This window comes from Saimiri boliviensis, chromosome 11 (genome assembly GCF_048565385.1).
Source record: "Saimiri boliviensis isolate mSaiBol1 chromosome 11, mSaiBol1.pri, whole genome shotgun sequence".
Taxonomy (NCBI): Eukaryota; Metazoa; Chordata; class Mammalia; order Primates; family Cebidae; genus Saimiri; species Saimiri boliviensis.
Window position 1 is genome coordinate 56,902,160 of NC_133459.1, and position 25,881 is coordinate 56,928,040.

Below are 25,881 nucleotides of genomic sequence, written 5' to 3' on the forward strand. Positions count from 1 at the left end.
GGGCAGGAGAGGAGCTTAGAAACATGAATCTAAGGTCAGGCGTGGTGGCTCACACCTGTAATCCCAGCTCTTTAGGAGGCCAAGGTGGACGGATCACAAGGTCAGGAGTTCAAGACCAGCCTGACCAATATGGTGAAACCCCACCTCTCCTAAAAATACAAAAATTATCTGGGCATTGTGGCAGGTACCTGTAGTCCCAGCTACTTGGGAGGTTGAGGCAGGAGAATCACTTGAACCCAGGAGGCGGAGGTTGCAGTGAGCTGAGATCGCACCACTGCACTCCAGCCTGGGTGACAATGTGAGACTCTGTCTCAAAAAAAAAAAAAAAAAAGAAAGAAAAGAAAAGAAACATGAATCTAACCCATCATATTGCTAAGGCAGAAACACTCAGAAATGCTCATCAAAGCCTTTCCAGAAGTTTGCAGGAGTACCTGACACAACGTGAGACACATGCTGGTGCTTTTGCACACATTCTCAGCCTGGCTTATTGACAGAGCTGTTGTTAACCAAGACAGTATCTTTCTCAAATAAGAAAAGGACCTTCCTCTGGACAGATGCAGTCCATCAGAGACTCATATGACACACTTTAAGCAATGTTGTATGAATGGAAACTAGAACACTGTGCCTCCTTCAGGCAGGCACAGCCCCTGAGCACACCACTGGGCCCCCAGCCACCAGGTGGACTGCAGCCCTCCTCTCCTCTCAGGCAAGCGCCCTGCATGACCCTAGAGAGTGGCCCTGGGTTTGAGGCAGGGAGGGCAGGGGTCAGCCAACATGTAGGCACTGATGATGTGGCAGGAAACAGGACATCATCCTCACCCCCACAGGAGCTCTCAGTTTATTTCAGGAAATGAAAACAACAACAAAACATGCAACTAATCATTGTAAAAAATTCGGTGGGAAAAGGAGGCTACAGGTTCAGAGGAGGACCCCAAACCAAACCTCAGGGTCAGGAGCAGCTTCGTGGAGAGATGGTGAAGCATTCAGGACAGAGTGACATGCAGGTATATTCGGCACACAGCAGTGGTGGGAGTGCAGGGCTTTTACATTTTGATGTAGCCCCATCAAACCAACGCACTGAAATGGCCCCTAAATAAAAAATGGATCCATTAAAATAATAATAGATATCATTTATTGGGCACTTACCATGCATTTTAAGTACTTCTGTAAAAACCTTAGGAGACAGGAACTGTTATTATCCACACTTTCTCACAAGGAAACTGGGGGGATCAATGCCTTACCTGCAGCACCCATGGTCAGTGGCAGAAATGGGGGCTGCTGTGAAGCTGTGCCCTTCATCACTGCCCAATGCCACCTTTGCTCAGGACTGTTTCTCTTGGCAGAACCCAGGAAGAGGGGCTGAAGCTGAAGCCAGATTTGGGAGTATATCAAACCTAGGGCAGTATGTTGGCCATGGAGAATACTCCTCTCAGATACCGAGCTTCAGGGAGCATGACTGCCCAGTGGTCCCCACAAATGCTTTCTGAAATTGAGCACAAACTGCATCCTGACTGCCCCTGGCCACCCCCAGCCAATGAAGGAGCAGGGCAGGGATGCTGAGGAAGGGCCCTTCCTGGAGACTTGGGACTCCTCTCTTGGGCAACTGTGGCTCCAGGACTCCCAGCCTTGCCAAAGTTTCCTTAGGATTGTCTGAAAACGCTTCGCTTGTCCCTCCCTCCCCTCCTTTGCTCCTTCACTGGGAGTCAGGCCTGCACTGTGGACTTGTGGCTTTTCCAGCCTCCCCCGGCCTCTGCATTTTTTCCCACGGGCATTTCCTCTAACAGATTTCTTGCATGTTTAATCCTATCTTGTTTCTGCTTTCTCAGAGGACCTGGACGAACACAGATGGGATGGGTAGGTCTGTGTGGAAGTAACGTGGGGGCCCAGGGGAGGTCCCTGAAGCCAAGGACTTGGAGCCTGGAAGGCAGGTGAATAGGATACTCTGAGAGAATGCACTATTGGCTATCACAGGAAGCCCTGGCACTCTGCTCTTTCATCTTCAGGCCTCAGAGAAGATGCTCTTTCACGAAAGGGATAATCCTCCTCCCCTGCCAAACACCCTCCTGTCTTCCCTCCACCTACCCTCACCTGGGTCTCATCTGGAGGTCATTCTTCCAGGAAGCCTTGACATTCAGCACTGGTGACGTTTTTCTGCCTTGTGCCACCACGGCCCCGTTGACCAGCACCTGTCCCAGAACCAGTCTGTGACTGCAAGTGTAGCCGTGGTTGTGCATCTGAGCCCTCGCTAGTTGGGGGGCTCCCTGGGGTGGGTCTCAGTCTGAGCCATTCATCATTGTATCCTAGTACCTGGCGCAGTAGTGCCCGGAATGCAGGTGCTGTTGAGTGGACGAATACACGAATACCTGAGTGAATGGCCTCACCGCAGATCCGCAGCTCGCCTTGTGTGACGCAGATACAAATTTGCTGACCCTTAGTTTCCTTATCTGTGAAAAGCAGTGATAATGCAGAACTCTCCAAGTTGTGAAGATAATGCCCAACTCTGTCTGAAACATATAACCAAGTGGCTGCCACTGTAACAGGACCTCACACACCTCAGACCCTCTGGCCTAGCCCCCAGCTGCCCCACTGTAGCCCTACTGCCCATATGTAGCAGCACTCAAACAAAAGTGGAAGCTCTGCTTTTTCGATTATACTGAAAAAATAGTGACTTAGGTTTTGCCATCTGTACTACCTGCCATCTCTCTCCCCAGTCCCTGGTTTCTCTTCTCCTGATTATTAAAAACATAATAAACACATATTGCTCCCTTGCTACTGTCATAGCCACTGGGGATTCAGAAATAAGGAGATGAGAGTCTTCTTTCTTAGAGCTCATGGTCCAGTGAGGGTTGGGGAGAGAAAGAGAACAGAAACAAACATAAAAATAAATAATTGCTTCTTGGTGTAGTAAAAGCCACAGTAGACTAAGACTCAACGGATGGCATGTAACAACACATATCCAAAATTTCCCAAAACATAGCCAATTTCAAATTATTTTATCATTTTTCACTAGAGACAATTTGTTGGGTATGACTTAATATGTTTAAATTTTTTATTATGAAATATTTCAGGCATATAAAAAGCATAGGTATCATGAACAACTGTGCACCAAGCACACACAGCTTAAAATACAAAACCCGTTTGCATTTTTCTTTTTCTCCCCAGTGGTAACCTCTCTCCTGAATTTGGGTTTAGCTTTCGTGTGTGTGTGTGTGTGTGTGTGTGTCTGCTTTGTTTTGTTTTTTTGAGACGGAGTCTCACTCTACCACCAGGCTGAAGTGCAGTGACATGATCTCGGCTTACCGCAACCTCCGCCTTCCAAGTCTAAGCACTTCTCCTGCCTCAGCCTCCCGAGTAGCTATTACTACAGGCAGGTACACCACGCCCAGCTAATTTTTGTATTTTTAGTAGAGATGGGGTTTCACAATGTTGGCCAGGATGATCTCGATCTCTTGACCTCATGATCCGCCCACTTTGGCCTTCCAAAGTGCTAGGATTACAGGCCCGAGCCACTGCCCCGGCCCTTAGTGTATTTTTATGCTTTATGTACTCATCTACAAATTACATATGACATTGTTTGACAAGTTATAAAACTTTATATAAATGTTACATACTGTATGTATCACTCTGCAACACTTTGGGTTTGTTCAACATGATGTTTTTCAGATATATCCATGTTGATGCCTCTGTCTCTGATTCATTCATTTTCACTGCTCTATAGTATTCTGTTGCATGATGATATCACAGAATTGATCTGTTTTCCAGGTGATAGACATGTGGGTTGGAGAAACAGAATCACTGTGTCTTTCCATTAGTGTTCTTCAGGAAGTAGACACCAAGATGGGATTAGCTGTGCATGAGATGTATTGGAGAAGTTCTTGTACATGGCAAAGGAGGGGCTCAGGATGAGATAGGAAGAGCCTTCAGACCATGATGTGGGTCTGACACATGAGAAAGGAGAGTGGGAAGGAAGGAGAAGGAAGTAGGAAGAGCTGTGACTACAGTGCAGTTCTAAGAATATTCTGGCCAGGCCAACAGGGAGTCCTCATGCAACAGTCATCCATGACACCATCTCAAGTGCAGAAGGAATGGCCCAGCTTTAGTGCCCCTGACATACCCAGTTACTGTGGATCTGAAGGTGTGGCAGCTGGAGCATTTGTCAGTTATGCATGCCACAGAGGGCTCTCTTGAAGAGTGATCTGAGTGATGTCCCTCCATGGCCGTTACACGGTATATGAGCAGAGAGGAAGCAGACACATTCTTCCTGGTGGACCTTCTTTCATTCATGCATCCTCTATCTTATGAAAAAAAAAGTTGAGATATTAGAGGCGGCCATCACAGGACAGTCTCATTAAAGCTGGGTCCTAAGGAACTGTCTCAGGCATCATTGCTGGCCAGCAATCACAGCAAGCATTATGTGATTCATTTATTTTTTTGTATCTATGTCGAGTTCTGCTTCCAGGGATCTGCCATCAATGATCCAAGAGGCTCCTTGCTAAGGCTTTGGAATCACACAGACCTGCATTTTATCCATCTCAGCTACCTGGGCATTGCATAACATTGTGTAAGTCTTTTCACCGATTTGGGTCTCACTTTTGTTATCTGATAAATGAGGATAGCCAGACCTATCTCATGGTGTTATTATAGGGATTAAAAAACATGATATAAGCATACAGTCTGGCACACACAGTTAGGTGCTTTTAAAAAGAAAATGTTAATTCTTCCCCATCCCACTGTGATATTATTAGGGGAAAAGAAATCTACTCTTAGATGTTGTAATTTTTCTCAAACTGAGAAATGTTTAAAAACTTAGGGCCTTAGTTCTGTAAATTCCAGCTATCTATAGCAATTGGGGTGAATCAGAATGATCTCCACGAACCTTCTAATTCACACCCATCACTCTTTCTAAAGCAGCAATTTGTGATTAATCTCACTCTAGGGCTAAATCAGTCCCAAGCGCTTCCAAGGCACTTGATAAAGACGCTCTCTGATTTATAGCAAACACCATTATTGAGCGGTGGCAGGGAGAAGCCATTGGGGATTTGTCTTGCTGGAAACTCTGTCTGTCGGAGCCGTTTCTTCTATTTTCCTGGGTAAGAGCTCAATTTATTTCAAAATAGATGAATGGAGTCCCTTGGTAGGGTAGGAGAAAGAAGAGGACTTAGATTAATTTTTAAAAATAAATAATAATACTTAATATTTTAAATTTGTGAAACTCTTTCACCTTACACAGACATCAGGATTTGAAAGAAGGCGAGGCATATAGCAGGTCTTCAATAAACATTTGTAGATGTGTACAATTATCTCATTTAATCTTCACAGCAGCCCTAGGAAGTACCCTAAGCCATTCTTCCCATTTGACAAAGAGGAAATTTGAGCTTGGTAGCTAAGAAATAGCAAAGCTGGGACTTATTTATTTATTATTTATTTTTATTTTTATTTTATTTATTTTTGAGACAGAGTCTCACTCTGTCACCCAGGTTGGAGTGCAGTGGCGTAATCTCGGCTCACTGCAACCTCTGCCTCCCAGGTTCAAGCAATTCTTGTGCCTCAGCCTCCCAAGTAGGTGGGAATACAGGTGCGCAGCACCACACCCAGCTAATTTTTTCATTTTTAGTAGGGATGGGGGTTTTGCCATGCTACCCAGGCTGGTCTTGAACTCCTGACGTCAAGTGATCCTCCCACCTCAGCCTCCCAAAGTGCTGAAATTATAGGCATGAGCCACCATGCCTGGCCAGAGCTAGGACTTTCATGCAGATCCAGGCCTGACCCTTACCTTTCACATTGCCATTACCCTCAATGCCATTACCCTCAGTTGCCCAGGCAGGGCATACTGTCACCTAAACAAAATGAAAAACAAGAGGAAGAGTGGTTGTTGGCTGGTGATACGGTTTGGATCTATGTCCACATCCAAATCCCATGTTGAATTGTACAGAATCCTCAATCCTTTTTTTGGAGGTGGGGCCAATGGGAGGTGATTGGATCATGGGGTGGGTTCTGATTACCCAGGATCAGCACTGTCAACCCCATTCCTGGACCACAGATGTCTGAAGCACTGTCTCATCACCAAACTGGAAACCTGGTCAGCCAAGACCGCAGTTTCTTTTTTTGCCTATTCTTTGGGCCCATGTTCTATTACAGAACACATTATAACACATTAGCATCTTGCACGCAGTCCATCTTTCTGACTCCTGTCTACTTAGAGCCTCTCCTTCCAGTGACCTTCCTGGATGGCTGTCTTTTCTTTGCTTCAGTATCTCCTATGACCGAGAGCTCCCTACTCAGTTGCCCAGTGTCAAGAGCTCTTCTTACGTGATTGAACCAACCTATCACCCCTGGAATATAATTCCTTGGACTGTAGACTTGGATCCAGGCAGAATTGTAGTAGTAAAAGCTTATTAGGCCTTCCCACTTACAAGCTGGGTGACAGAGGGAAAGTGATTTAATTTTTTTATGTCCTGGTTTTCTCAATTATAAAATGGAACCAATACTATTTTATCAGTAGGAATACTTTTAGGAACAAGTAAGAAAATACCCAATTAATAGTGGCATAAATAATAAAGACATTTACTATGTCACTTCATGAAAAGTTTTGAGGCAGGCAATGCCAGCATTGCCCCAGCAACCCAGTGACACTGGGATTCTGGGGTTCTGGGTTGGTATCCCCAGGATTCCCTAGGTCATCATATCTTTTATCCCTGGCAAGGCAGGGATAAAAGACATAGGTGAAAATAAGCAAACAAACAATTTAAACAGAATCTTCTGTGCCCTCTTTCTTCTCAGGGAGGAAAATATTTGCTATCCATGGAAAGTACTTGACTTTGCTTTCCTTCCTATTCACCATATCTAGCTACACATCTGTTCTTAGACCTGGCCTTGGCTTAGGTGAACAGCGTTAGACAATTGACTTCGATATTCGCAGGCAGGGCATACTGTCACCTAAACAAAATGAAAAACAAGAGGAAGAGTGGTTGTTGTCTGGTGATACGGTTTTGATCTGTGTCCCCATCCAAATTTCATGTTGAATTGTATGGAATCCTCGATCCTTTTTTTGGAGGTGGGGCTAGTGGGAGGTGATTGGATCATGGGGTGGGTTCTGATGAGTGGTTTAGCACTATCCCCTCAGTGCTGTTCTTGTGATAGTGAGTGAGTTATGAGATCTGGTTGCTTTTAAAGTGTGTAGCACCTCCCCACCCCTCCAGCTCCCACCACGTGAGACACCTTGCTCCTCTTTGCACTTCTGCCATAATTGTAAGTTCCCTGAGGCCTTCCCAGAAGCTGATGCCACCGTGCTTCCTGTACAGCCTGCAGAACTGTGAGCCAATTAAATCTATTTTCTTTAGAATTTAGTCTCAGGTATTTCTTTATAGCAATGCGAGAACAGACTAATGCAGCTGGGCAACAACAGCATTATGGCGGGTGCAAAACTGGATAATATATGCAAAGTGTTTAGTAGCATCCCCAACACCTTCTGCTTCATAAATGCTAACTATTACTATTGCCTACTAGTATCATAAACATTCATAAAAAGTAACTAGGGTCTTCTCCCATCTAGGACTTCTGTTCACCTTCAATTATGCTCTACCTTGCTAGTCATGTTAAGAGAGGAAGTAGTCCCAGGAGAACAAAATAAATCAAATGACATTTCCCCACACGGCACTGTATTGTCATGCTTTACAACCCATCCAACCAGCCAGAGCCAACCTCCCAACACTTAATGCCTCCAAATAGCATTTCCTCTGAGACCCAAGAGCTTGCAAGGTCAAGGTAAGTCTTACCTGGGAGGCCTGAGTCAACTCACTCACACTCTCTGAGCTCGATTTCCTCATTCATAAATCAAGTGGGACAATTTTATCTGCCTCACAGAATTGTTGCAGGAGTCAAGCGAGCTACTGCATGTCAAGTGCTTTCAGAGCTTGGTTTGTAAGAGGTCTCAATAATGAGTGGTGGCCATTATTATTGCTCTTGTTACTGCTCTTATTGTTAGGGACTTGATCTTACCAAGCACTAATGACCTCATTGCCAGAACAGTCTGACCCAAGGGCACTCTGCAGAGAAAGTCTGAGCACCGCCAAGCATGCCTCCCAAGACTGGTGTGTCTTCCCAGCCTGCGTTTCCTTCACATTTCAACTCCGACAGATTTCTGTGTTCTGGATGAAGCTGTTGAGTGTTAACTCTGCAATCTGTTCTGGCTGTTCAATAAACGTCTGCTCCCAAACGAGCTGTCACATACATGTAAATAACACTTTATGTCTGGATTTTGATTTCCAAGTCAAACTTCTACTTCACAGAGGCTATTAGGGTCATTCCAGATACAGAGACTAGGAATCACTGATAAAGTATCAAGCATTCCTGTGGACTCTGAATGAAAAAGATGGGGATGCCAGAGCTCCTGCTTTCTAGGAGCTCCCAGGCCGACAGCCAGCTTGCAGGGGTAGGTACACTAACAGAGCTCTTTCCATTGCCACAACATACAGGTAAGGATAAATTGAGCTTTCAAGAGGCGTAGTGACTTGCTGGATCCCACAGCTGGTAGGGAAGGCAGGATGTGAACTCAGATCTTCTGACCTTGAATCCTCAGTGGTTTCCTAAACTATAGGTTGGTGCAAAAGTAATTGCCTTTTTTTTTCCCGCCATTTAAAAATGGCAAAAAATGCAAGTACTTTTGCACCAACCTAATGGTTCTCCTGAAAGGAGGAGTTAGTTCTTCGTAATGCACTCAAGTCAAAGATGGTGGCTCATGTGACTTTGGGTAGCTATTAGGGTCCAAAAAGTGCCCTAACCCCTGCATTGTCAAGGGTCAACTGTAGGTTCCTGAGGCTGCTGGGCCTTTTTCATGAATATCTTTTAGTCAGCTGATTGGCTTATTGCAAAGGGAGCTGGTGTTTAGAGAGGAGACTGTGGAAAGTTTCACGGACTATGGAGGAGAAATGCTCTAGGCACTTGAACAAAGCAGGGGTCCCAAATAAATGTTTCCCACATTGTCCTGCCAATCGCTCCCATTTCTTTTGTGTGAGGGTAGGCATATTAAAGACAGTGAAAGCCTCTGAGTCTCATAGACCTAGCTAAATTCCTGGGCTACTGTGTGACCTCTATAAAGTTACACAGTCCTGTGAACCCCCATTTTCTTATCTGTAAATCAGGAGAATAAAACTTGCCTCACAGGGTTGCTGTGAAGATTCAAAGGAGAGGAAGGTTATAGAATCTTGCCTTAGTAGGGCTCAACAAACACTAATTCCTATTTTCCCAGCCCATCATCTGGTGAATGGATTGGTGATTCCAGGAAAAGCCTGGCCTTATTTCTCCAGATTTAAATATCAGAATGTAGAAATTGATGGAAATCAAGAACATTCTCCAGACAAGGGCCATATGGATTAATAGAATTAGGTTAATTATTATTATTATTATTATTGAGACTGAGTCTTCCTCTGTTGCCTAGGCTGGAGTGCAGTGACATGATCTCATCTCACTGTAATCTCTGCCTCCAAGGTTCAAGCGATTCTCCTGCCTCAGCCTCCCCAGTAACTGGGATTACAGGTGCCCGCCACCAAGCCCTGTAATAAAATTTTGTATTTTTAGTAGAGACAGGGTTTCACCATGTTGCCCAGACTGGTCTTGAACTCCTGACCTCAAGTGATCTGCCCATCTCGGCCTCTGAAAGTGCTGGGATTACAGATGTGAGCCACTGCACCTGGCCGAATTAGGTTAAACACACACAGACACACACACACACACACACAACTAAAACAAAACATGCCACAAATAAAAGTTTCCTTTCTTCTCACACTGAAGTAGGAAGAGATCATCACCAATTCTGAGTTGTAACAGATCAGAACCAACCTTTTGGAAATGACCTCTCTTAATTAATAATCTTATAGCCCAGATGAAGACATGATAGAATATGTTGTTAAGAATCAGCACAGTGTAGCATTTGGGATGTTCAGCAGAGCATATACACATTACTATATTTAAACCCATAATAATTCTGGGGCAAATATTACTATCCCATTTTCCCAAATAAAAAAATGAGACTAGTGATGTTGCCCTTGATTCTTTCAAGGCTCCAATAACATCAGACAGGAATAATTTGGAAAAACTAAACTCAACATTTCTGTGCAAAAGCAGTTACTTAAAGAAATACAACCTTAAATACAGAAGAACAGAATTCTTAAGTAAACCATCCACCATTTCTAACCTACAAAAGTATGATTATACTTTAATATATTGGTCAAAATTAATGCATGTTAACTTTAATATTCTGAAGGAAGAAAAAAAAAACCCAAATCTTATTTTAGACCAATGCTGCCCAGGATGAGGGCCCAGGCCCCTTGTGGTCTACTAAGATGGTATTGGGAGCCTGCCAGCTATACTTAATATTTCAGAGCTTAACTAAAAATTTTATATTTTCTCTCACATAATTAAGCGGCTCAAACTAATTAAAACAACCATTTTTTTTTTCTTTTGGCTGGAACTTCGGTAACACCAGAGATCACATGATGATCAGAGGCCCTGCTTGGTCTGTGATGATATCAGAGATATCCTAAGACCTGGAAACAGAGGTGCACTGTGACTTATGCTCCACACCCCACAGTCTCCTAAACAGCCAGAGCAGTGAGAACACCTGGGTATGAGTCTAGACACACCAACTCTTCAAGATAGAACTCAGAGGTGTGAAACCCCTTGCAGGCAGAGCCAGGTAATATAAAAGGAGGCCTGGATGATTCAGAACCTGGAAGCCACTAGCCTAAGTTTTCTGATGGAGGTTAGGGGGCAAAGTGTAGATGGGCAGAACACTGATAAGAGTTTTCTTCCCTGTAATGAAGTGGGAGATTTATCTCATCTTACTACAGATTAAAGAATTCTCTCAGGCATCCCCAAACTTTTTACACAGGGGCCAGTTCACTGTCCCTCAGACCGTTGGAGGGCCGCCACATACTGTGCTCCTCTCACTGACCACCAATGAAAGAGGTGCCCCTTCCTGAAGTGCTGCGGGGGGCCGGATACATGGCCTCAGGGGGCCGCATGCGGCCCGCGGGCCATAGTTTGGGGATGCCTGATCTAGGTTCTCATCAAAATATGTTATGAGGTGATTAACAAGAATTTTATCCTTCACAGGTATACATATGCTTAAAACGGATATTTTTCCCATCTGTCATCAACTATTAAAATGGGTGCTTTTAAATAAGGGAAAAGATGTGTTGGTCCTGGTGTTCACAAGTGAAGGATGAAGGGAATGCACATTTTTCATCCTCACTTTCTATCTGAGATTTGTTCACGGAAGTGGCAGTACATGGAGGACAAGGAGTCAGAAAATGAGAGGGTCTGAACCAGTTCTGCCACTGAGAGGTGAGTCGTGCCGGGCACACGTTGACTAATATTTCTGAGCTTCAGTTTCCAGGTAAATGGAGGTAACAGCTCCCTCTCCAAAGAATGTAGTATTGCAGAAAGAACACTGGATTACAAATCAGTGGATTCTTCAGTTCCGATCCCAGTTCAGCCATTTACCTGAACACATACTTGGATCACTCGCCTAATTCCTCCAGGCTTTAGTTTTCTCCCCCATGAGTAAATAATGCCATTTGTCCTTCCAATCTCATGGATTGGTTTTGAGGATATAATTCAGTACAAAACAAGACAAAACAAACAAAAAAATTTACCATTTACTTTTAAATGGTAAATTGCTATCATATCAATATAACATTTGTATTACATTTTATCTCAGGTTAAATATCGTTTCAGATAAAATTTGTTAAGGAATTATCTTGTTTTGCCTGCTGAAAGGATAAACATACGGTTTTGATTCCAGTTCTGTCACTTACTTCATTAAGCCCAGTGGTCGCATCTCTCCCACCGCGCAGTAGCCGTTCTGTTTGGGTGGTGTTGAGTCGTACCCATCCTCAGCTCCAGTGTTGGATCCGGACAGGTCCAAGCCAATCAAAATAATGCCATCCCCTGCCATGGCAATGGCTTCAGGGGTGCAATTAGTGTTAAAGGCTTTGTTTCAATAGTTGGGGTGTGAGTCAGTCACTCATCGAGCTGGATGGGAAAGCATGCAATCCTGGGAGTGCTGGCAGCCATCTTGACATCACCAGGGAACATCTGAGAAAGACTGCAAAGAAAAAGAGCCCGTGCTCTGATGCCATCATGATCCCCTGGATTAAACTGTGCCTGAAGCAGAATATTTCTGGGCTTTTCTGTTAGTTTGAGGGAACAAATTTTCTTGGTTGGGTTTGTGTTGGATTCTCTGTTCTTGCAAGTAAAAAAAAAATATTAAGAACTATACCATGTAACCTTGAGCAACTTCCATTATCCCTCTAACCTTCAGCTCCCTGATCTACAATAGGGCATAGCTGAATAGAATACCTACCATAAATAGGGTAGCTGTGGGGTTCAACAGTGCTTGCAAAATGCTTAGCACCATGCATAGTTGATAGGTTTGGCCCTGTGTCCGTCCCCACCCAGATCTCATCTCAAATTGTAATCCCCATGTGCCAAGAAAGGTGAGTAGGTCAAGGGAACAGTTTCCTCCATGCTGTTCTTACGATAGTGAGTTCTCACCAGATTCGATGGTTTTAGGGGGTGGTTTTCCCTGCTCTTGCTTAATCTCTCTCACATGCCACCAATTGAGATGTACCTCTTCCCCTTCCACCATGATTGTGAGATTCATGAGGCCTCCCCAGCCACGTGGAACTGAGTCAATTAAACCCCTTTTTTTTTATAAATTTACCCAGTCTTGAGTATGCCTTTATAGCAGTATGAAAATGGCTAATAGTACAAAGTATGCATTCAGTATATGGTAACAATTTTTATTACGTTTGCAGCTCTAGACTTTGTGTTAAATGCTATATCATTTCACTTGGTCAACCAAGTCAACCTAGGAGAATTTTTTTTGCCCCCATTTTACAATTAAGGAATGAAGATTAGAGAATTTATGTGACTTGTCCAGGGTTCCACAACTACAGAAGCAGAGATTTTAGAGTATGATTGTTTCTCCTTTTTTTCAGTCCTTTGACCAGATGATTGTTGTACAGTGTCAATAAAATATCAATGCCTATAATGTGCCAAGAATTATAAGCATATAGAAGTAAACATACACGCTGTCCTTTAGTTTTAGGGGATAGTCTTACACTATCAGAATAATAAAAAAATTCCGGTTGAGTTTGTGTCTGGGATTTATTAGCATCAACCTCCCAACAACTAAGTTAACCACCAGCCTATCATCTAAATCCTATAGGCACATTAAAAGTATTGACAGGAACAAAGTAGTTCTGCAACTAAGTGCAGAACATAGAGCTTATTTCCATATAAAATTTATATATATATATATATACACACACACACACACACACACACACACACACAGATACATACCTTGTATTTCAACTGCTATTTAATTTCTTCTAAAACACTGAGCTGAACTGTAACATTTCTTTTGCATTTGATTCCACTGGTTGAAAAGAGTCTTTTTGGTATATTATAAAGATATTATCTCTGCTCCTTCTGACATGGTGTCAACTTGTATATGTTTCTAGCAAGTCTGAACAACACAATTAGAAGTGACAACAGTATAGAAGAAAAAATAGAGGTCTTTGCTACACTATTTTCTTAGGAAATCTGTAGGAAAATCTAATGCTGTGTTTTACTGTTTACCTTTAAGTGACATTCTCCAAGTGCATATGTTATGGAGTGTCTTTATATGTTATGGAGTGTCTTTCAAATACTCCAATTACCAGGCGTGTAAAAAATGATTATATTGAGAATAGTTAATGTGAACCTCTTCATGACCAATGATTGTCTTGTGGGCAGATCAGGAAATTCCTTACGAGTAACGTATAATAAGCCCTGAGAAACAAAAACAGCCTCTGAACTTGTCTTAACAACTAGGTATTTTGTCTAAGAAGATTTAATGGTGACAGGACACATCCCAGATGAGATTTCACAGGCTTTCACAGGCAGTGGGAGAGCTTCTCTCCTACACTGCCTCATATTAAGCTTTTCATGTCAATTTTGATAGTAGAGTCTGAGAACCTATAAAATCAACCTGCAGGAAACACAAGTGGTCCCTGATTTCATAATTACGAGATTTTTACTTGTATTGTAGCCGTATGTGGGGCAGCTAATGAATAACTGAGAATAGTTTGTTCCTTGTTTCGATAGCTTACTCTTAGATATCTGAGCACTGTAAAAAATGGACAGATTTGTAGTCAGATAGATCTAGCTTTGTTCTATCTAGGTGAGAGACACTGGGTATATTATTTAACTTCTCCAAGCCTATTTGCCATTGTAAAATAAGAATAATGAAACCTAGCAGGGTTATGGAAAAAAGATAAATACAGGGCCCAGCTCATAGTAGACATACAATACAAAGTAGTCCCTTTCCTCTGTAATTCTCTAAGAAAATATTTATTTAATATAATGTGTTTCAAGAAAAATGTCCTTCTTAGAAATACAACCTAAGCATCACTAGACTTTACTAGTTTGGGAATATACATATTAAGTCATATTTCCACATTTATATAATGCAGCAATTTCTGGGCACCACTGCGGGTGTGTCTTGTGCTTCTTCTCTTGTCATTTTCCTCCGGTCCCCTCGTTGATATCTGCGGCTCAGGAAGGTCAACTTGGGGGCAGTGCCTTGCCTCTGGCTCTTTTGATGGTACCATCATAGAAACAGAATGGTTGTCTTCTCTGGGAACCCCAGAGATTCCCAAATGGTAATCTCATGGAGCAATCAAATGACACAACCTTCTGTTAAGACATTAGTGTACCAGGAACACAGTATCTCTGTGGAAATGCCCTCTCCCCCGATTCCGTTTCTTGCTTTGCTATCTGAACCACAAACTCTACTCCTTGTGTCTCTCTAGGAAAATAGCTTCTGCCTGTAGCATTTTCTCCAGTCATCCACAGGCGAAGATAAGATAATTCTCTATCCTGAGGTCCGCTTTTCCACATAATCCCACCCCGATGCTAACAATTTCCTGCAAACAGATACCTTCAGACTATTTCCCACTTCATCATAACCACCCAGACTTGGAAATCCAGTTTACGCTCAGTTGAAACCTTCTCTACAATAAAAACTACTTGTGTGTTCTCATTTCTCATCCACTAGGGGTCTGCCTTCTAAATCAAAAGCAAGTAGAAGATAGACTAAAATGCGTAATATAAATTTATTCTGTGACATTTTCCTCATTGAAGATATTTTAACATAGATTAAAATACATCAATATTTCATGAAAAATAAATTCTAGAAGAATTTAGATAATATCTGTAATGTACATGATTTGACCCTGAATATCCTTTTTGTTCATTTCAAACATCATTTTTTTAAAAGTAACATAAAATGATAAGGACTGCAACATTCTTCATATATCTTGTGTCTCATAAATTTTAATTCAATTGCCAGTTCTTTTCTCAACTAGGTATGCTAATGGTATTTGCTCCTGTTTTTGAACAGGGAGAGTATCCATTTTCTGTTTCTTCATAATATTTAGGTCTTCTTTCTCTGATTCTTCAAGAAAATGCTTCATGCTGAGTTTGAATAGTAATCGAGGGTCTGGTTTAGACAGTGGTGGGCAATTACACATCTCTCTAATTTTGAGAGCCTATAAAGAATAAAATTTAAAAATACTATATATAATCGATGTATTCAGATTGTTTCAGTAATCCTTAATATGTTTCATATAAAACAAAGAATGCATTCTGTATTTTTTGAATAAAAGGTTTTCTTGATTATAACACATAAAAGGAAACCACTAATGAATTTACAGTGAATAGTTGTTTTCATGATTTGGTCAAATAATATTTAAAAAACAACAATAATATTTAAAAAACAACAATAGTATTAATATCTGTAACAACTGCCCAAATGCTCTTTTGAGAGTAAACAAATCTTAGAGATACCTCTATGGTATCTCTAGGAGAACTGAAAACAATCATTCAGATTTAAAAAGACTCTATGAGAGACTTTTTCAAGAAAAGGAAAACTGCAGAATATAGATGACTGAATATACTGAAAAAAGATATACAAAACTGATACAGTCTTGGATAGAACTGATGCTAATAACCTAGTGATATGGTTCGGCTATGTCCCCAACCAAATCTCATCTTGAATTGTAATCCCCATAATTCCCACATGTCATGGAGGGACCTGATGGGAGGTAGATCCTTCCCATGCTGTTCTCATGACAGTGATTAAGTCTCACGACATCTGATGGTTTTATAAAGGGCAGTCCTCCTGAACACACTTCTTTGCCTGCCCCCATGTAAGACTTGACTTTGCACCTCATTCACCTTCCACCATGATTGTGAGGTCCATCCCCAGCCATGTGGAACTGTGAGTCAATTAAACCTCTTTCCTTTATAAATTACCCAGTCTCACGTACGTCTTCTGTCTTTATTAGCAGCATAAGAATGAACTAATATACTTAGAAAAGTAAACGAATCAAAATCATGACAATTTTTAACTTTAGGAAAAATAAAACATTACAAAGGAAGGGAAAGTAATCACAGTGTACTATGGGGCTCAGCTATGACTAGGGCTTACAGTTTAAAATATCAAATCTTGATGAAACCAAAAGTACAATTTAATCATACTGAGAAGGGGAGAGCTGCATGTGTGTGTGCATGTACAGGGTGTGACACTGGGAAGACAGGGCTTATGGCTCATGGGCTTATGGCTCATCCTGCACAGTGGAAAATGAGTAAGGCCCAAAATTGAAGTTAGGTCGTAGCAACATAAGCATGTTATTTAGACACAGTGCGAAATACCAAAAGAATCATCCAATATAATTGGAAATAGTTACTCCTGAAACTGCCTGCAGTAACTAGTCTTAGAACTATTTAACTCTTTAAAGTGGGTGTGTGGGTAATTTTAAAACATAACGACCAAAATAATTTTTAAGGAAAAATGGTCTTCATGGTTAAGGAGTTTTAAAAGAAAGACATTTAGGGGAAAAACTAATTTAGTTTTTTACTACTTCTGGCTTTTTGATATTGATGTGTCTTAACAAGGGAAGTAAATAAGGTAGTAGAGGGAACAGTGTTTGGGGACTGGTAAAATTTTAGAAAGACTATCCAGGCAAGGCCTCACTGATAAGATAATGACTTTGGGGGTCAAGAGGAGGACAGACTTGAAGAACATGAGGAAAGAGACCATGTAGCGACCTAGGAAAAAAACATTCCAAGAGGGAACTGTGAGTACAAGGGAGAAGGGAGTGTGCCTAGGTGTCTTAGAACAGTGAAGAAGCAGGTACAGCTGGGTGGAACAGGGTAGAGGGCAGGAACGGATTATGTAGGACTGCACAGATCATGCTAAGAATTTTCAGTTTTACTCTAAACAACCTGCCTCTAATATTTGTGGGGTTCATGGCAAGAATGAAAATGGAGGCCCAGATACCATGTATCTAAACACCTAAAAGCGGTTAAGTCAAGCTAATACCCTACTACATAAAATCTGTTCATTCTCCTCCTTTGAGGAATACACATTCAAAATTACCTGGAATTCCAGGGGCAAAATTAGAATTCTTGAATTTTAGAACACATAAGATTGCAGGGAGCTTACTGTAGCTCTCGCCACTAGCCTGCCATCTGCCCCCTTTCCCAGGCCCAGCTTATCTGGCACTGTAAAGGGCCTTGTGTGCATGCATTCAAGGAAGAGGTGCACATGGGCCCTGAAAGCAGGCTCAAACATGTTTGGGCAAGGAATTCCATCATCCCAGATACCTTGAGTTGGGTGTGGTAGGGGCACTGGTTCTTGAGTCCCACAGGAGAGGGGGACTTGCAGTTAGAGGCAAGCCAGAGAGGCGTCCTCTAAGTGGATGGGGTCAGGGCAGAAGCTTGGGTCTAGGCGCACTTCTAGCTCTGATGAGGCTATGAGTTACCAAAGTAAGCAGAGAGTTTGAAAAAGCATTACTTAATGTGAAATTCTTTGGTGGCAGGGGCCTTGTCTTATTTTTCTTTGTATTCCACAGCAGATTTAAGACACTCCTTATTTCGACCGAGTGTCAAGTAAGTGTTTAAGTAAACTGAATTGATATAACAAGAAAACGTTTCCCAACTACAACACTTACGGCACTTAAGTAAACAGAAAGTCAGACCATCAGCTAAATAGTGACCTACTGTCCAAATGGGGATACCTTTGACAATGAAAGGAGATACTAGTGAGATTTACAATGAGACATCAGGCATAAGCCAAGACTGTCTCCACAAAACTGGGATGTAGTCACTCTTGCCTTAGCTCCTTTACAACATGTTAATTTTCTTTCCCAAGGAGTTTACCTGTTGTGGCTGCTGTATCAGTGTAGTGCCTATGTCTAAGCACTGCACTGTTACCAGTAAAGGGGGAAAGTATGGAGTCCAGCAGGTACCAGCCGGCACAGCTGAGTTTGGCAATGAGAGATACAAAGCAACAATGAGAGGAATAGGATGTCATCTCCTTTGATCTTTGGGTATTCAGTAAAAACTCTTCTCTTTTCCTTAAATTCTCTTATTCAGTCTTTTTAATACAACAAATACTTAGAACACCACAGTGAGTAAGGTGCCAGGTACACGTCGGTCAGAATAGTCATGGTCCCTGCTCTCATGTAATTTACTTTGCATTTCTCCATTACTGGGTGTTAGAAATGTTCCCACAGTTGTGTCTGTTTGGCTTTTATAAATTACCCTGCTATAAAACCTTTGTTAAAAAAAAAATCTTATTTTCTTACCTCCATTTGAAGTTACATGAAGTCTAACCCTCAAAATAGAATGACCTAATCAAAGAGTTAAGAGCAGATAAATTATAATTTTATTATATAGGGCCAAACTGCTTTCTACCAGAAAGGCTTTATCAACCTTTAATGTCACCAGCAATACAGGCATACTTGAGTTATTCACAGTTATTCACATAAGATTTCATTACTTTTATCTAGGTAACTACGTAATTTCAAATCTCAGAATCCTTAGATAAATATCAGCTCAATTTTACAGATGAGGAAACTGAGTCTCAGAGAAGGTAAATGCCGGTCAAGGAACAAAAAGCTGGCTTGGTAAATTTTTTTAACAGCTTTATTTGCTAAAACTTGGAAGTAACCAAGATGTCCTTCAATAGGCGAATGGATAAACTACAGGATATCCAGACAAAAGAATATTATTCAGATCTAAGAAGAAATTAACTATTAAGCCATGAAAAGATATGAGGAACTTAAAATGCATATTGCTAAGTGAAAAACACCAATCTGAAAAGGCTACATGATTCCAACTATATGATATTCTGGAAAAGGTACAACTGTGGAGACAGTAAAAAGATCAGTGGTTGCCAGGGGCTTGGGGGAGGGAGGAATGAGTACGCATATAATGTATTTTTAAGGCAGTAAAACTACTGCGTGATATTATAATGGTGGACATAAATCATTATACATATATCAAAATGCACTGAATATACAACATCAAGAGTGAACCCTAACAGATTTTGGGTGATAAAGATGAGTTAACATAGATTCATCAATTGTAACTAATATTATCACTCTGGTGTGGGATTTTGATAGTGTGGGAGGTTGAGAGTATGTGGGGGCAGACATATAAGGGAAATCTCTATACCTTTGACTCAACCTAGAAGTTGAGGCTTTAGAGTCTAAAAATAAAAACTAGAGTCCACTATTTAAAAAAAACAAACAAACAAAAAGCTGGTCTGGAAGTAAAAATGCTGGGTTTAGAACCTGTTTTGTTTTTACTGCTTTTGCCCTACATTGTTTGTGCTCATGGTTTTTTGCACCAAATGATATTTCTTGAGTAAATTTTTTACTGAATAAATGTACTCTGGAGACGTCTGAGCTAGGTTTCTTTAATTGCTAGAAACACCATATATTCTTCACACAGGTTTTCTATCACTACTTCTTCATATGTGAACTGTTTCTCCTCTCCAACTATTTATCAGGCAAAATCCTGTTATGACCATATGTATTTCTACCAAATCTTCATCTATTTTGCGTAGTAAGATTTTATTGGATGTCTTGGTAACTTATTTTTTCTTTTTTGCTTTCCTTTCCATATTTATCTTATTACATTTCAGGGGGGCAATGTCTTTTTATTTTTATAAATTCTAATCTATTTTATTAAATATACCTTCATCTCTTCCAAAGTGAGCAAAATTTTCCCACCATATAGCTAGAATATGCCTTTCCACTTCCTTCACTTTGTTTTCTGGGTTTCACTCCATGCACTGTACATAATAGGCACTTAACAAACGCATGCTAAATTTTAAACAAACATTTATAGAACACTAGTTATGAATAAATCATTACGATAAATGTCATAGAGAAAATACTCTTAGGAGTTTACAGTTTAAGAAAAAGCAGAAATGTACTCTAATAGCAAGAATATACGGTTCTGAGAATCCTAAGGAAGATTTGAAGTTAAATATAGAATTTACCAGCCTAAAGACTACAAATAAAAGTGAAAGAAACATCTATTGTTCACTTTCTATGTGCCTTTCACTGTGTGAGGGATTTTACACGTTATCTAAATCAACAACGGAATTTGAACCACTTTTGAAATCTTGGGCCTGGCATAGAATACTTGAAGTGTCTATGCCAAAGAGAAGGGGGACAAGGGAGAGAAGGCAGCAGGACCTTACCTACAGAAATGCACATGTATGTACATCCACCATCTAGGAGATGTTCCTATCCTGATTTCACATATGAAGAAAACTGAAGTTTGGATTAGGAAACTTTCTTCAGTTAGATGTCTGAGTGAGAATTAAAACCCAACACTCCTAGGACCACTGTTATCTTTACATTACTATTTCCTGTCAGCATCTTTCTCCCATTACCAATTATTAATTTTCTACATGCTAAATTTCTATAACGGAGTTGAGGTACTGTTCAATTCTACTGCCAATTTTTCTACTTTTCACCCACTATTGTATTGCTTATCTTGCCTATTATTACACATCATGCAGTCATTTAGCAAATACTCACTAAGCATCTCAAATTGTCATAGGTGCTACAGATACAGCAGTATACAAAGGCCTTACCTTCTAAGGTAAAAGCCAATAAACAAAGAAGGTAATTTCAGTCAGTGAATGAAGAAACTAAACAGTGAGGTGTGGTGGACAGTGAGTACATGGAAGCGAGGCTATTTGAGATTGTGGGATCAGAGAAAGCCTCCCCAGGACAGTGACATTTGCCTAAAGAACAGAAGGAAGAATGTTTCAGACAGAGAAATCAGCAAGTAGAGGAGCTGTAAGGAGGACACTACCTTGACGTGGAATGGCTAGACCAAGGAAAGACTAAGGAAAGGGGCATATGGAGAAACTGGAGAGCTAAGCAGTGGCCAAACTACGTGAACGGAAGACCTAGGAAGAGTCTGGATTTTTATTCTAAGTTAAATGAGAAGCCATTAGAGGGTTATAGGCAAGGAGAGGATGTTACAATGATCACTCTGGCTACATACTGAAAATAGGTTGTCAGGAGTTGAGGTGAAACGTGACATCAGAAGATTAAAACAGGAAATGACTGCGGTAACTTGGGAGGAGGTGATGGTGACTTACGAGGAAAGGAGCAGAGGTGAAGTTGGGAAGGGCACAGATTCTGAACGTACTTGTCGAGGCAGTCAACAAGATATTTTCATGAACAGGATACGGAAGTGAAGGAAAGAGAAATTTAAGATGAGTCCTAAATTTCCTCTTCTGTGTTAACAGCTTTTCTTTTATGATGCTTCTCATGCATCTGAGGATAACTGACTTGCTCACAGTAAATAATTATTGTAACGTAATACAGTACTGTTTGTCAATAATGACCCCAGCCCATAAATTATTTTAAAGTTATTGTCTTTATCAAATTGTCAAAACAAAATCATTTATGCTCATAAAATGAATCAGAAACTTAATAACATAGCTTTCTATACTTTGAAGGTAGAACTAATTAGTAACTAGGCAATTGTTCTCTGAACTTTCGAAAAAATTCTCCAAATGAAATCCCATCAGAGCTAGGCGTCCTTTTCTTTGCTAGTTTATTATGACTCTATGGGTTTCTAATACAGTTTTTAAAATTTGATTTATTTATACCTCACTTATTTCTAAAATTAATTTGAGGAGCTTCATTCTAGCTATAATTTCTACTACTAGCTGCATCTACTCTGGCAATTCCCCCCTCCTCCCCGCCAACACAAACAAACTTTAATTACTTCTGATTTTGACCTGAGCTATTAATCATGTAACTAAAAATAACACTCTCTCAAATATTTTGGTTTCTTGTATGTTACTGTACCTCTTCTCCTGATCCTATTTACATTTTACTTTGTATAACTAAGCTAATGATTATGACTTTGACTAAATTTCCCAAAGAATCAACTACTGTCGTTTTGCTTATTTCTGCTTAATCTTATATATATAATATTTCCCTATTTGAAACACGTACATTTCCATGTTTCTTTTCTTTTTCTAATATAGACATTTAAGAAAATTTTTAAAATACAAATTTAGTAAAAGCTCATGAAAATATAACTACATCATTATAAAGTTTATTGAATTTAAGGCATCCTTTTACTGTCTATAGATTTCTCCCTTGCTTTACATGTGTGGAATTTTAATTTTCATGTGGTTATCCGTCTTTTAATTTTTGTTTTATTATTGGAACCAAAACTTTTCGTATGTGTGTATGTATATATGTATGTATTTATTATTTCAGTAGGTTTTTGGGGAACACGTTGTGTTTGGTTACATGAATAAGTTCTTTAGTGGTAATTTCTGAGGTTTTGGTGCACCCCTCACTCAAGCAGTGGACACAGTACCTAATGTGTAAATCTTTTATCCCTAACTCCCTTCTCACTGTTTCTCCTGAGTACCCAAAGTCCACTGTATCATTCTTATACCTTTGCATCCTCATGAGTGAGAACATTACATTTTTATATTATGTACAGATATTTTTGTCTAAGTTTTATGATCAATATTTTCATGAAAGATATGTGTGTATTTGAAAATATATTCCTTTTTCAGGATGAGTTCATGTCCTTTGCAGGGACATGAATAAAGCTGGAAATCATCATTCTCAGCAAACTAACACAAGAATAGAAAACCAAACACCACATGTTCTCACTCATAAGTGGGAGCTGAACAATGAAAACACATAGACACAGGGAGGGGAACATTACATACCAGGGCCTGTTGGGGGTGGTGGCAGGGTAGGGGAGGGATAGCATTAGGAGAAATACCTAATGTAGATGATGTGTTGATGGGTGCAGCAAACCACCATGGCATGTATATACCTATGTAAAAAACCTCCACGTTCTGCACAAGTATCCCAGAACTTAAAGTATAAGAAAAGTAATTAAATAGAAACTATATTCCTTTTTCTTAGCATTTAGTTTCTTATGCCACTTAAATCTTATTTTTCATACTATTCAACTGAATTATTTGGTAATTCCTTACTTGATCTATGGTTTTCTAAGAATGGCAGGGTGCAAGCGACAGTTACAATTATATTTAAACAAACAAAAATGTTTATTTTATCTAATTCCTGATTGTCAGTAGATTCTGGAAAGAGCACTGCTGCAACTGAGCACTTCACTGACATATTGTTCTATGTGTTTCATTCACTATGGATCTTCCATCATAAAAAGCAAAGCTAGTTTTGCTAGATATCATACCAAAGTGTATTAGTCCCACTGTTTTTGTTTGTTTTGTTTCTTTCCTCCTAAACTCTTATACTTCCTCCAAAAGCAAGAAGTATAAGAGCTTAGGAGGAAAGAAACATATTCCTTACACTTACGAAAAGCAAGGTATAAAGTCATTCTTATTCTTGCGTGTCTTTAAGTTTTGTCTTTTTACCTAGGTAGCTTGTAAGAGCCTGTCTTTGCAATGAAGATTAAACACTTTATAAATTTAAATATCTAAGCATTGTCATTTCAGGGCATCACTTGGATGATACTCTGGGAATCTTCTAAAAATCCATCTTGAGAAATGTTACCTAAGCCAAAAAATGTGATACAGAAACCACAATCAAAGAAATGAAGACATGTATAAATGAATGAATATATCTTTCCCATTGTTATATGCAGCTTGGATTTCCTGGTGCCTTTTCAATATTCTTTCATTTTTTTAGATTTTTTTTTTTCGGCATTTTAATTTGGTTGTGCTATGTTCCTCTATCTTCCGCATCAACGAGTCTTTGCTCTGGGGCATCACTTCTGCTTTTTACAGCCTCCACTGAAAATTTTACTGGCTCTCTGCTGAATTCACAAGTTTAACAATTTTCTGAAATGGATGTATCTTACATTTTTGAAGTTGTTCTTCCAGCTTCTGTCACTTTCAGTGCAGTTAAATCAACCTTATCATGCCAGCTTCAGGTGGCACTGCTTCCATGATCTTGCCACCTTGGCTGTCCTCTCCAATAAAGTAAAATGTTTAAGTTTGAGCTGAGATTTGGTTTTGTTTTTCATATTTCTGCTCTTTAAAGCTTATCTCAATCGGGAACAATGAGTATTTCAGAAGCTTTGTTTTGGGTTGCTGTTGCTGAATTTAGTTTACATGAGGGTCCTTGTGGTGTTATTAGTTAAGGGTACTTAGATATTCAATAATCTTTTAAATAAGATTACCATCATTTTCCCTTTCAACTCTGTTTTTCCAAGTCTTGTAAACTTATTATTCTGATTTTTTAAGTCTCTCTTACCTACCACTTAAATCTATTTTTGAATAAGAGAAAAGTATCAGCAACATCTTTTATTCTATTAGGGTTAATTTGGCTGGTCTGAGTTCTAAATAGATTCTACATACATTTCTCGAGAAGACATACTTCTCAGGTTGTTTGAAAACTGACTATTTGTAGGGTGGTGCTAAATTACCACCACACAATCACTTGCTGGTCACAAGGAAGAAAATCACCTTTACAAGCAGAGGACCAGGCAATCACCATCCAAACCACTGATGGCCTTCAGTATGACCAAATGTTCCAATGCAAAGTACTATGAAGCATAGTTGCATCACCTATAAAATATCCTTCCTAAAATTGAACTTCTATTTACAGACATATAGAAACAACTTAGAAATATCATGAAGAAGCAATCAAGTAAATCCAGAATCTACAATGTGGATTATATGTAATCAACAAGTCAATGACAAGTTTTAAAACAAAATAAAAGAGAGAGGGGCACTGTTCTAAAGTCAAAAGGACTTTAGAAATGTAAGGACCAAATGCAATGTGTGGATCATGAAGTATCCTAATTTAAACAGGCCAATTGTAAAACTGCTGAGATGGGGAAATCTGAATATAGACAGAATATTTAATTTTAAGAAATTACTGAGTTTCCTTAGGCATAATGTTATTATAGAAAAAAATGATACTACTTTCTGAAATGCATACTAAAGTTGATGGAGTTCAGGACATATCATTCCAAAATATGGCTCCAGGAAACTAGACTATGCCACCCCAAATATGCCTCTTTAGCGTAATTCTCCACCTCTTGGAGAATGATTCATTTCGTATCTCCCAGTTATACAGGAAATATACATGTTAATAAACTTCCGTTTCTCTCTTGTCAATCTGTCTTTTAATACAGGGGTTCATCTCAACTAAGAACCATGAAGCATAGAGAGAAAATTATTTTTCCTCCCTATAAAGCAATTAGGGGTGAAATGCCCTGATATCTGGGCTTTATATCAAAATACTTCTGGGAAAAACAGAAAGGACAGATGAAGCAAGTGTACAAAAGGATTATACTGTTGAATATCAGTGAGTGAAAAATAGGGGCTTATTAAGCTATTCAAAGTATTCGCTATCTTGACGTGTGTTTTAAATATTTACAATAATGGTAAACTAAAAGTTAAAAACAAAAAACTTTTTCCACTGTCTTCCATTCTCCTCTAACATTTTTGCATTCCTATAACTTCACCCTTGATTTTACGACATTTTT

General features: G+C 40.0%; 1 protein-coding gene across 19 annotated transcripts in view; it reads right to left on the bottom strand.

The window, feature by feature from the left end:
* Nucleotides 1–815: 815 nt before the first annotated feature.
* OMA1 (OMA1 zinc metallopeptidase) overlaps nt 816–25,881 on the bottom strand; it is a 78,460-nt gene continuing 53,394 nt past the window's right edge. For 14 of the 19 annotated variants that reach the window (XM_074380894.1, XM_074380891.1, XM_074380890.1 and 11 more), the window contains one exon: nt 14,373–15,599. In XM_074380894.1, coding sequence (XP_074236995.1) covers nt 15,390–15,599 — 210 coding nt within the window. In that variant the 3' untranslated portion in view covers nt 14,373–15,389. Of the gene's footprint in view, nt 4,296–11,816; nt 12,107–13,368; nt 13,535–14,372; nt 15,600–25,881 lie in introns of those variants that run through there. The other 5 variants (XR_012512425.1, XR_012512424.1, XR_012512426.1 and 2 more) reach the window with 5 other exon arrangements.